Genomic DNA, 12,351 nt, shown 5'->3' with positions numbered 1-12,351 from the left:
TTGCACACATAGACAACCAGTTCAAAATGTAAAGAAAACTAATTACTGCAGTGTTAGAATCTCTGGATAAAAGCTGTGCATAGAGCACTTATTTAGAAATCAGAGAATTGGGTTTAAATTTTGTTCTTTACTACTTGTGTGACCATGGGTAGGTCCCTTTAAATCAAGGCCACAACATTACAGCCCCCAGGCCAGCCAAAGGAGCTTGGGCAACTGTCATGTGAACCAACCGTCATCAGTCTGTCTCTAGTCGCTAGAGGGCACTATGTTGTGCAGGCCTGCTTTAAATCATCAAGCATTTACTAAATGCTTATTATGTGTCAGGCATGGTGCCAGCTGCTGGAGATATAACTATAACAGCAAAACAGTCTCTATCATCAGGGAAGTTATATTCTGAGGAGGAAGACAACATATATATCTGAAGCTGTATTCAAGATCAAACAAAGTAGATTAAAAGTAACCTTAGAAGGAAAGATGTTAACTAATCACTGGTGGATTCCAGGAAGGCTTCCTGCTGAATGCGATACCTGTGCTGAGTCTTAAGGAAAACCAAGGATTCTGAAAGTTAGAGGTGAGGGAGGGATAGCATTTCAAACTTGAGGGTCAGCCAGTTCAAAGGCATGGAGATAGAAGTAGAGTGTCATGTGTGAGGAACAGAAATCTCACTAATAATCACTGAGTGCATAGAGGGGAGCAATAGGCAAAAAGACTCGAAAAGTAGAAAGAAGCCAAGTTGTAGAGAGTTTTCAATGTAATGTAGAGTGGATGGTATTTAATTCTGGAAGTTTTAAGGGACCACTGAAGTTTATTGAGTAGAGAATGATATATCAGATCAGTTTGACAGCTAAGGATTGGAATGGGGAGATAAAAAGATGGAACTGTTACAATAGGCCAGGCAAGAAGTGATGAGGGTTTAAATAAGAGTGGTGGCTGTGTGAATGGAAAGAAAGAGATATTGTAGAAGTAGGAAGACATGGCAAGATTTTGGTGCAAGATTTGGCAACTGATTGAATAATGTAGATGAGGAGAGTGAGGAGTCAAATGTGATACTGAGATTGAGAACCCACATGACTAATAGGAATGTAGTGTTCTTGAGAGTAATAAAGAAATTCTGAAGGGAGGAGTAGGTTTGCGGGAGAAGATAGTGAATTCTACTTTGGACATGTTGAGTTTGAGATACCTACTAGACATCCAGTTGGAAATGTCTTAATATTTAGTTTGTGATGGGAGAGAAACTAGAGTTGGAAATGAAAGTTCTGTACATCATATGAGCTACATAGAGATGATAATTGAGTCCACAGGAGCTAATAAACTGAAAGAAAAAAGAAAAGAGGGACTTAGGACAAAGCATTGAGGTATACCCACAGTTATAGGACATGAGTAAAGATCCAGTGAAAGATTAAGGAGAGGTCAGAAAGGTAGTGAACCAGGAGAAAACAGGGCCATGAAAACCCAGAAAATAATAGAAGAGAGTGGGCTACAGTGTCAAATGCTACAGTAAGGTCAAGAAGGATGATAACTGAGAAAATGCTGTTTTGTTTGGCAATTAAGAAACCATTGGTAACTTCGAAAAGAACAGTTTAATTTGAGTGATGACTTCAGAAGCCAGGCTGCACAGGATTGGGAGAAGAGTGAGAGGAGAAGTAGTAGTAACAGTGCGTATGGATGGCTTTTTCAAGGAATTTAATTGAGATATTGAGTAATAACTAGTAGGAACAATAAGATCTAGTGAAAATATTTTTGGCTCATGGAAAGACTTTGCTGGGCAGGATAGGAGAGGATGAAATCAAGAGGACATTTGGCTAGGTTGGAAGGGAATTCAGAAACTATTCAATGTTCTCTGTATCTGAGCAGTAATTATGAGCAGATGGAGTCTGCTACTACAGGATAGACCTTATACTTTAGTCTCAGGTGTGGGGTATGAACCAACTCTTTGTGACTTTAATTTCCCCTATGTAAAATGAACTAGTACTTTTTGTTGTTCAGTTGCTTTTCAGTCATGTCTAACTCTTTGTGATCCCATTTGGCATTTTCTTGGCAAAGACACTGGAGTGGAGCGGTTTGCCATTTTCTTCTCTGGCTCATTTTATAGATGGAGAAAACTGAGACAAGAGGCAAACTGGGTTAAATGACTGTAGCACCAAAGTGATACCCACAGCAGTCACTACGGATATGCAGGCATATTCCCAGGGTAAATTTGCAAATTATATTATATTATATTATATTTTGCAAATTATACTCTCTTTCTCAAAGACAAAACTAAAATATTTATTGAGATACCAGAAAGCCAATTTTACCAAGTTTGTACGTATTACCAATAGAGGGGGGGATCACCATCCCCAAACCTTCCCTCTGTCAGGCCTCCCCACAAACAAGCACCCTCTCTCACTCACACTAGCTGCTCTACTCTACCTCCTCTCTCTGTCTCTCAGCTCCCCCTCGCTCTCTCTTCCTGCTGTACCCTTCCTGCTCTACCTGCTCAGCAAACTCCTCTCACCATGCTATGTGACTCAGGCTCCATGTGACTCAAGCTGTGGACTGGGCCAAACATCAGAGCAGGTCACATGTGTCTCTTAAGGGTCAGGGAAGATCTTCAGATTCCCTTACCATTAAGTGACTTGCCCAGGATTGTACAGCTAATACATGTCTATCAGATTTGAACTCAGGTCATCCTGATTCCAGGCCCAGCACTCTATCCGCTGTGCTACCTAGCAGTTCTCTTCAGTTGTAAGATTTAAGAATATCATATGTCTAACATAGTAGTTCTCAAAGGAAGTAATCTGCATAAATGCAATATACATCTATTGTTTATTATGTTAGTATTATTAAAGATTTTACTTTGAGGTGTCTTTGGTTCTACATGTTATCTTTGCTTATTAGCCAAAACTTACTAGTCAGTCTTTGTTTATCTAAGAAATGTATGATACAAGGGAAAACAACACTAAAAGACATCAGAATTCAGGTCACTAAAATGTGATTTTGAAGACTAGTGATATAACAAACTTACCTTGTTACTGCAGAGATAATGTTGGACTATGGGTAAAATGAGGCCTGCTTTATCAAAAATGGTTGTTGTGTTAGTTTCTTTGACTTAACTGTGCTTTTGTATTGCAGTGAAGTAGAGAGGGAAAGAGTTTTGGGAATGATAGCAGTGTTAAAAGTATTCATGTTTCTTGATATTTGTGATCCATACATAGAATGACTATAAAGTAATTAGATTACTTAATATTTCAGGAGAAGACATGGAGTACTGAATTAGGCAGAAGAACTTTATTATATTTATTGTTCTTTGGTTGCTTTACCTGAGGAAGTGCCTTAAACATTTAATGGTATTATTTGTTTTTGTTTAAAATGATACTCATTCTTACTTTGATATTTACTGAACAGATTTTAGATTTTAAAATATTTTGATTTCCTCAAAACTAATTTTAAAGCTAATATCACAAGTAAACTATTGTTATTAACCTGTTAATTGAGACAGTAAACAAGAGCACCAGAATAAGAATCAATGTGTCTGGAATGAACGTGTTTAACCAGTTGCTAAGGTCCTTTCCTTATATTATATTTCTTCTGTTTTTTAGAAGTTGAAAATTTTGGTTTTAGATTAGCATTATCTAATTCTTTTCAAGGTCATTTATAACTCACTTTGTTCTTTTGTGCTTGATGTGCAAGAATACCTGATCCTAATCTTTATGAATATTTAAAGTTTTTTATAGATGCTAAAATCATTTTTATGAGCATAAATATTAAATAATTCCATACCTTCCTGCTGTTTATGAACTTTAATTTAAAAAAACCCAAAATACTTTGATTCAACAAACATTAATACCTTTTGTATTTAAGGCACTATGGCAGTCAGTTTTATTTTTATTAAAGCAGTGGTGTCAAACTCAAATAGAAATGAATCTCTGCCGGCTGCATATTAGAATACAACAAAATTAACATTATCTGTTTTACTGTATTTTTATTTATTTGATTATTATTTAGTTAGTTAGTTAAACATTTCCCAATTACATTTTAACCAAGCCATGCTTTATGAGTGTTTCATGTGACAGTCATTTTGACACCCCTGTTTTATAGCTCCCTCTACAGACAAAAGATCTAGTTAGTTATAAAGTGCTGCAGCACAAGTGCATTCTAGTGTTGAGACAGTTAATACTTTTATAATCATGGAAAACCTGCCTTAGTCATTTTTAAAAAATTTTATTTTAAACTCAAATGCCAGAACACAAATACAGAATAGAATAAAGAACCAAAACCATATTATAAACTTAAGTATTGGAACTTAAATACAAAGTTTAAAAGGAAGAAAAAAGCATGTCAGGAGCATAGTAGAACATAAGAGAGGATTCAAATTGTGTAACAATAAATTTTCATTTTAAGAAAGCCTGTATGATAAAAAATACTTGTGTTAAAAATTGTCCACCTTCTCTTTGCTTCCTTGTGAGTTCTTTTATTCTCTACTGTGTGCTTTTTAAACTTTTTTTCCCTCCTACCACTCCCCAAAAGACTACAATAAAGTTTAGATATGTTTCTCTATAGCTATAGATATATACATACACATATACATATATACACACATATAGACATATGCTTTCCCAAACATATTCTATTCCTGATCTTTGTTTTTATATTTGAGCATATCTCCTATTTCCTATCCCTCCTGCCTCCTCTATCCCCCCATTCCCATAAATTCTGTACCACCTTTTACATATTCTCTCATCCTCCCTCTAAAGATCCCTCTGTTGTCCTCTCTACCTTCCCTATGCAAGCCTGTAGTATAAAGATAGAATGCAAGGCTATGTTTTGCTTTTTTATAATCAATCACCACAGCAAATCCATTTAGATTGTATATTGTTTGGAATAGTTGAGATAGCCTGTAAAATGCATAGAGTTTGACACTAATTTTGTGACTAGAGCAAGCTACTTTTCACGACTGAGTTTTTTAATCTGTAAAATGAGGATGACAGTATCTGTAGTGCCTCCCTTATAAGATTATTATGAGATGATGTATATAAAAATGAGCAAACCTTTAAAAGTGTCATACAGAAACCGGTTTCAATCCAACAAACATTTATTAAAAACTATTATATGAAAAGTAAAGGTTAGAAGCAGCATGGCATAGTGAATAGGAAGCCGGTCTCAGAGTCAGGACTGTTTGGGAGAGAGTGTTGATGGCAACCACGAAAAACTTTCTAGAAGAATTTACATATGACCTGAATCTTGAAGGAGAATGCAGCTTCCGAAAGGGGGAACTGAAGAGGAAATGGATTCCGGGCAGAGGGGAGCTGTATGGGCCAAGGTAAGGGAGGCAGAAGAGGGAATGCTGAGGCTGGAGAAGACCAAGCAGGCCAGTTTGACTAGAACAGAGAAGGTTTGGTGCAGAGTAATAGGAAATAAGCCTGGAAAGGTATACTGGAAGTATCTTTCCAAGGGGATGTAAAAGCCAAACTGAGGGGTTTGTTGTGTGTTTGTGTTGGTTGCGTACATGTGAATTCTGTCTTTGACTTCTTTGTGGTGTACATTTAGTAATGTTATTGCTGGATCGGAGGGTATACACAATCTCATGACACATTTTTTTTGTTTCCTTGCTTCCATTCTCTTCTTCTTCAATGCGTCCTACATGTAGCTGTGAGGAGTAGCTTTCTAAGCAAGTCTGACCTTGCCCTCTCACTCAAGAACCTTCATTGATTCTGTTGACTTTATTATAACATACTAACTCCTCAATTTGGCTTTGAAAGCCCTTCCCAGTATGGTACTATATGTGTGTGTGTACATACATATCTACACACACACACACACACACACACACACACACACATACATTCACTCATCCTTTGCACATTCCCAGATTTCACACTCTGGGTTTTGGTTATTCAAAGGTTGACCGTTGAAAATTAAATGGGAATTTGCAGTGTTCAGAAAACTACAGGCAGAAATCACAAGCATGTGAAGAAAACAAAAATTTTTTTAGTAAGTCATAAATGTACAAATACTGAATATTATTAATCTTTTATTATTAACATAAGTATGCATATATGCATTTATTATAAACAGTTAAATTTTGTTAACAGTTTCAGTGTGTTAAAGAACTAAGGGCTGCATCTCTCTTTGGGAGCACCTCCTTTGTGTCTATCAGCCTAACTCAGTGCAGTGATTTTCTCCCACAGTGAGCTTTGTATCTTATACTTTTTGTAGGAGAAGGAAATCCATGAAGGAGGAGCTGCTGCTATACTGGTGACTGCGAAACTCAGCATGTTATTTGAGATACTAATCTCTCCTAGAAGCGACAACTTTTTTGTGGGTGCATTGTGTTGTTTTACTTGTTTTGTGGGTTAAATATGATCAGAATGATTCAAAAAATAAAGATTTGGGGTGGGGCCTAAAGTTATTTGTGTTTTTTCACATTTTGTGGGTGTCTTGTACTCCTAAATCCCCGAATATCAGTGGAGGACTCTGTACGTATCCCACACCCACACATATACACATACATACGTATTATATAATAATAGATAATATGTTAATAAGCTAATATAATAATAAGAAAGATATTATGTATTTAAATATATAGCTATATATCAGGATTTTTATTATAGCAAAGGGCTAAAAAAAGGCCTATAAATTTAGGAGTAGTTGAACAAATTATACTATATGAATTTAATGGAATATTATTATGCCATAAGAAATAGTGATTGTGAATGAGTCAGTGAAACAGAGCTGATACATAATGAAGTGAATTAAACCAGGATATCACTTTATCCAGTCACTACAGTAAAGGAAAACAACTGAAAAGTCTGTTTAAACAAACTGATTAGTAGAGTTACCGATTATGATTTCAGAAGATTTATGATGCCTACCACCTCTTTGAAAAGAAGTGGTGTGCAAGAGGTACAGAATGAGACATTTTTAGATAGAGTTAACGTGATGATTTGTTTTATTGACTATACTTATTTGTTATTATATATGTACATGTGTACATGTGTGTGAAAGGAGTTTTGATGAAAAACTTAAAAATACTTTGAAGACAGCAAAAGGGAGTTTGGAAGAGGACATTGCCCATATAAACATTTTGTATTTCCCACAAGCAGGGCAGTTTTGTTAACTACCAGGTTAGTTTTAATATGCCCTTTTAAAAATATATATAGAAACTCAGTTTCGTATGCAGTCATTTTTTTCTATTGTATATTAAAATGTTTAATATTTATAACTATAAGTCTGATATATCATAGGTTATGAACTGCCTTACCTCAGTGCAAATGTATAAAAATTAAAAGTACATTACTAAAATTTCACAATATGAATTTTGCATTAAATGGCAAAAGAAATGACTTCGCAGACTTTTATTTTTGCCTAATTGAATTGAAAGAATTGCTCAAAACTCTCCTGTGTTTGTGGATGTTTAAATTCATGATAAAAACTTTTTAGAAAAGAAAAAAGGCCAGATGAGAGGTGTAATGATGGCTGACCAAGAGTAATCTTGTGAATGCAGAGAAAGAGACAGAGTGGAGGAATAGTGTGGTGGTTAGAGCCAACAGGATTTGGCCTCTTATTGGGTGCAGAGGATGAGAATGAAGAATTTCGAATAATTCTGACATTAAGAAGGAAAATGTGTGCAAGAGTAGTAGTATTCTTGATTTGAAGAAAAAGAAGAGGAGATTTAGAGAAGAAATGGTTTACGATGAATTCTTTTTTGAACTTTACGAGTTTGAGATGCCAGTGAATCGTCCAATTAAAGACGTCTGGCAGACAGATAGTAACGGAGGATAAAATTCAGGATACATAGTCTTCTAAGACTCTGCGCACATATATGTTTATATGAGAGTTTTAGAGTTGCCTGGGGCACTGAAAAGTTAAGGAACTTGTTCAGGGTCTCATAGCTGCTGTGTGTCAGAGACTAGACTTGAATGCAGGTTATATGTGTATGAGAATGTCTGTAGTCATGTGTATATGTATATATATAGATGTTTTTGCATATAGATATGTGTGTATGCATATACATGTGTACACCGCTTACACAGATATATAATGAGTCTAATTATAAATGTAGTTATATAGATTTATGATTTATCCCTAAGAAAATGATCGTTGAACTGAAGAGGGCTGATGGAACCACTCAGAGACAGTGTTGTATGGAGAAAGAAGATAAGTGTATCCAGCTTTGTTTTTGCTGCCATTTGCCTGTTAGGGTTTCTTTTTCATAATAACCAGACTTTGCGTTTTTTTCAGTTTTATCATAGAAGCAGTTAATAGTACAGACTGAGATTTTGTACATGTTTACATGAACTAAAAGTGCTTACCCAATAGTCTAATAAGTAAACACTGAACTGATTTTTTTATAGACTTCAATAAGTTTAAAAAGCACTCTTTATTCTCTGTGAACATGTATAGCTTTGACAAGCCCACTTAGTTTACTAGGAAGTTAATACCCTCTTATTTCTCTTCTTACCCAAATAGATGTACAAATGTCTGCCACAAGACGAAAGCGCAGCATGTTATGTACTTTACCATAAGCTGTCATAAAATGAGCTCCATTGCAGACAGGTATGTTACTAGATGCTCTTTTATGTTAAATTAATTTTTCAATGGCAAATTAATTATTTATATCAAACACTTGTAAAAAAGGCTTTTATACTTAAGCATAATTGTTTTTAAGTCCCATCTCTGGGTTAGATTGTCTTTTTTTTAATGTTAGGTAAGGTACAATATTATAGTTTAGAGGCGGCAACAAGGTAAGTAGGGAAGGTTGTAGTCTGGTTTCTTTTATAAAGAGGATATGTAAAAGAAGTTCTTTTTGGTAAACATGCGTTTTTAAATGAAAATGATTTGACCACAGGAGCTAATGATGAATTCCTAAACCACTTGAAACTTTTATATTGTTGAGTAGGAATGATAATAGAGATGATTTTTTAAATTTGCAAATATAAGTCATATAACATTGTGAAGAAAAAACTAATGGATTTGTAAACTCCTTACCTCAGTGAAACATGTATATTATTAAAATTCACAATATTAATTATCGCATTCAGTGCAAAAGAGGTGACTTCTCACAAACTTTTTTTTTTTTTACCTGATGATGTTACACTTTATATTTAATTTATCAGAACTGCCTACCATAATGGTGGGCAGTAATAGATATTAAATAGACACTTGTTGAATTTACCTAAACTCTCATACCTGCTCAAGTTTTAGTTTCCTTACATGAAGTTCATGCATACATGTATATGTGTATGTATGTTTCTGCCTATATGTATATATTTAAATGTTGTTTAAACAATTGCACAGTTTTTAAGCCTCTAATATACTGCATAAAAGTGAGTTATTAAAAAGTTTTAATTTATATGATTAATTGGTTTTGTAAAGTAATCATAAAATCTACTTAATTAAGATGATTTTACAATATGTGGGTCGTTAAATAGTACGATTTTTTCTTCTTATTTCATAGTGAGTATGCCATTAATCTCTGTTTTAATGTTTCAATATCTTCTTTAGAGATGACGGTAGTATATTTGATGGGCTGGTGGAAGAAGATGACAAGGATAAAGCAAAAAGGTGGATATTTGAGATGTATACTTACAAATTAATGATTCAATTGGCTGCCTTAAAAATGTAAATGTATTATTAAAGAGAAAAATCCTTTAATATTAGTATGCTTCTATAACATAACATATTCTGAATTTTTTAGTGCATTTTCCTTTAAAAATTGATACTGGAAAAGACAACCAACCTTTCCAAGCAAATGAATATCATGTTACAAAAAGATAAATTTATTAAAACAACTCCTTGTAAGGGCCCTTGGTGCACTTAAGCGTTGTTAAATCATTTCCTCACAGAGAAATATGAATGACAGAGAGACCCCCAAAAACTTATAGCTTAGGGTGACTGATTTTTAGATGGGCAGTGGATTGCTTAAATAAATACAGATAAAGAACGTCTGGAATTATGGGGAACTCAATAGGAGATGTGCTTAAATCAGTGAACATTCACTTTACATATAACTTTTCAAAGAGACATTGATGGATAAATATTTCCATCTGTAGCTACATATCTTGATCATAAATGCTCTAAAGAAGTTGGAATTTTTTGAAAATAGTACTTTAATTTCAATTTTCACTTACTCTTGCTTCAATTGAAATAGTAAGATGTTAAAATAATTGAACATGGTATAATATGATGCCACAGTGCTGGAGAACTGACTTTCTTTCATCTCTACTGACTGGAATGCTTAATGATGAATTTGATTAATACTTTAAGTGTTTGGACTATTTGACCTGTAAATGAACTTCATTTCACATCAGTAAATATTCTGTAAGTAAATACTATAGTCAATGTTCTTCATAAATAGCAGAGTTTTATTAATATGAGTTATTTTTAACTTTGTTTCCTTTAGTAAGACATGTAAAAACTTAATCTGTAGTATATTTTGCTATAAGTTCCATATAGTGTTTTTTCTTTCATTATAAACAAGACATCCACACTTCGATGTTTAGGATATAGATTCATGAAATGAATCAAAAACATATATTCAAATGAGTTGACAATATTGTTCAATTTGATTTTATGTGAATGGTAACGTATTTGCTGGCTTATGTGTAATAAATAAGTGGATGTCTTTTGTTAGCTTCCAAAATGTAGCACATTCATTCATATAATTGGTTTTGTTTTGTTTTTTTTTAAGTTTAAATCCTTACTATCAAGGGCATTGGAATCTGAGTCAAGAAATACTGGTTCTCCTGTAAATGTTTTATCACCTAAAAATGTGGCCACTAAATTGGATAATGATTCCAACTCCACAATGAATGATTGCTAATCTTTCCTCAGAGTTTCTAGAAACAAATCTGAGAAGAAGCGCAGAGATCAATTTAATGTTCTCATCAAAGAATTGGGATCTATGCTTCCTGGTAATGCACGGAAGATGGACAAATCCACTGTACTACAGAAAAGCATTGATTTTTTACGGAAGCACAAAGGTATTTTAAACTTTCAACTCAATAAATGTATCAAGTGATACATGTTGTATCCAGTATTGGTTTTATTTGTTTAAAAGCAGGGTAGAATTTACAAAAGAAAACCCACTGGTAGAACAAAATCATTTTAATTATTCCTCATTGCCTTATTTGGATGTGGGAAAAACTTCAAATTTTAATGCTTGTTTTGCAACTTTAAAAAGAGATATTTTGTGTCCTGATAAGTAACCTAGAAGTGAAAAGTAGTTGGTTTTAAGTAGCGGTTATTGTAGAAAAACAGTGTGTGAAATACTCTTTTTATTAATCTTTTATAGAAATCACTGCACAGTCAGATGCCAGTGAAATTCGACAGGACTGGAAACCTACATTCCTTAGTAATGAAGAGTTTACACAATTAATGTTAGAGGTATACCAAAATTCATCTTCTTAAAAATTTTAATTTTAAAAGATTCTTAGTGACTTGATAAATACAGTATCATTTTGATTTAATTTAATTCAGCAAGCTGTGCCTTCAATGAACAAGTAATCGTTTGGTTTTTATACTACAACTTTGGGCAAACCAAGGCTAAATTTTCCTAGATTTTATATTATTTATGTTTTTTACAGTCTTAGTAAGAGGAAGATATACTTTTGATTGACCTTATTCTGAGACTTCTCTAGGAAAAGTAAAATATTCATTACTTATGCTTTATATGACATTAGATATCTTCTCTCATATATGTTGACTAATGCAAGATCTGCCTTAAAAATTTTTAAATGTATTGCAAGAAGATAATAGTAAAATATGACTGTAGGTTTTATTCTTCTTGTTTGAAATTCTTTATAGGAAATTAAGGTGTTCTTTTTTAGTAAGGAAGTTTTTCAAAATCCAATTAATTTGAGTTATAGTAGTGATGTATTTTTATCAAAATCGTCAAATCTGCTCAGAAAACCAAATAATACTTCTGGGATCCATGATTTCTTTGATTTCTTTCCTGTTGGTACTCCCTCCACCAATATAGATTGAAACTCTTCTGTGCCTCAGTTAGTGGCCTTTTGGAATTGCTGTGGCTTAAAAAAAAATTCCATCACCTGCCTTTTGGTGATGAAATTTAGTCTTACTAGTACTCTTTTAGCAGACAGTTTGACATTAAATCTGAAACTTCGCATCTTTCCAGCTTGTTGTTGTGCCTGTCAGAGTTCAGGTCTTTTTAAGACTTCTGGTTCCTTGGAGAAGCCAAAATTACCTCCATGCCTTGATGAGGCATTTAAAAAATATGATTATTAAATCCCACTTATTATTACAGTATTTAGAATTCCACCCTTGAAATTTTCTGTATCCATATTTCCTATTTATTGTGTGAAGCATATTTTTGGCAGTTAGTAAGTATATATGATTACTACAAAA

General features: G+C 33.7%; 1 protein-coding gene across 6 annotated transcripts in view; it reads left to right on the top strand.

Moving 5' to 3' along the window:
- The window catches only part of CLOCK (clock circadian regulator), a 127,194-nt gene that overhangs the window by 65,452 nt on the left and 49,391 nt on the right, over positions 1-12,351 (top strand). For 4 of the 6 annotated variants that reach the window (XM_072620802.1, XM_072620803.1, XM_072620799.1 and 1 more), the window contains 4 exons: positions 8,455-8,541; positions 9,490-9,549; positions 10,819-10,967; positions 11,279-11,370. In XM_072620802.1, the coding sequence (XP_072476903.1) occupies positions 8,495-8,541; positions 9,490-9,549; positions 10,819-10,967; positions 11,279-11,370 (348 nt within the window). In that variant the 5' untranslated portion in view covers positions 8,455-8,494. Of the gene's footprint in view, positions 1-6,198; positions 6,301-8,454; positions 8,542-9,489; positions 9,550-10,818; positions 10,968-11,278; positions 11,371-12,351 lie in introns of those variants that run through there. The other 2 variants (XM_072620800.1, XM_072620804.1) reach the window with 2 other exon arrangements.

The sequence above is a fragment of the Notamacropus eugenii genome, chromosome 6, assembly GCF_028372415.1.
Source record: "Notamacropus eugenii isolate mMacEug1 chromosome 6, mMacEug1.pri_v2, whole genome shotgun sequence".
NCBI lineage: Eukaryota > Metazoa > Chordata > Mammalia > Diprotodontia > Macropodidae > Notamacropus > Notamacropus eugenii.
This window is presented reverse-complemented; position numbering and strand designations above follow the sequence as displayed.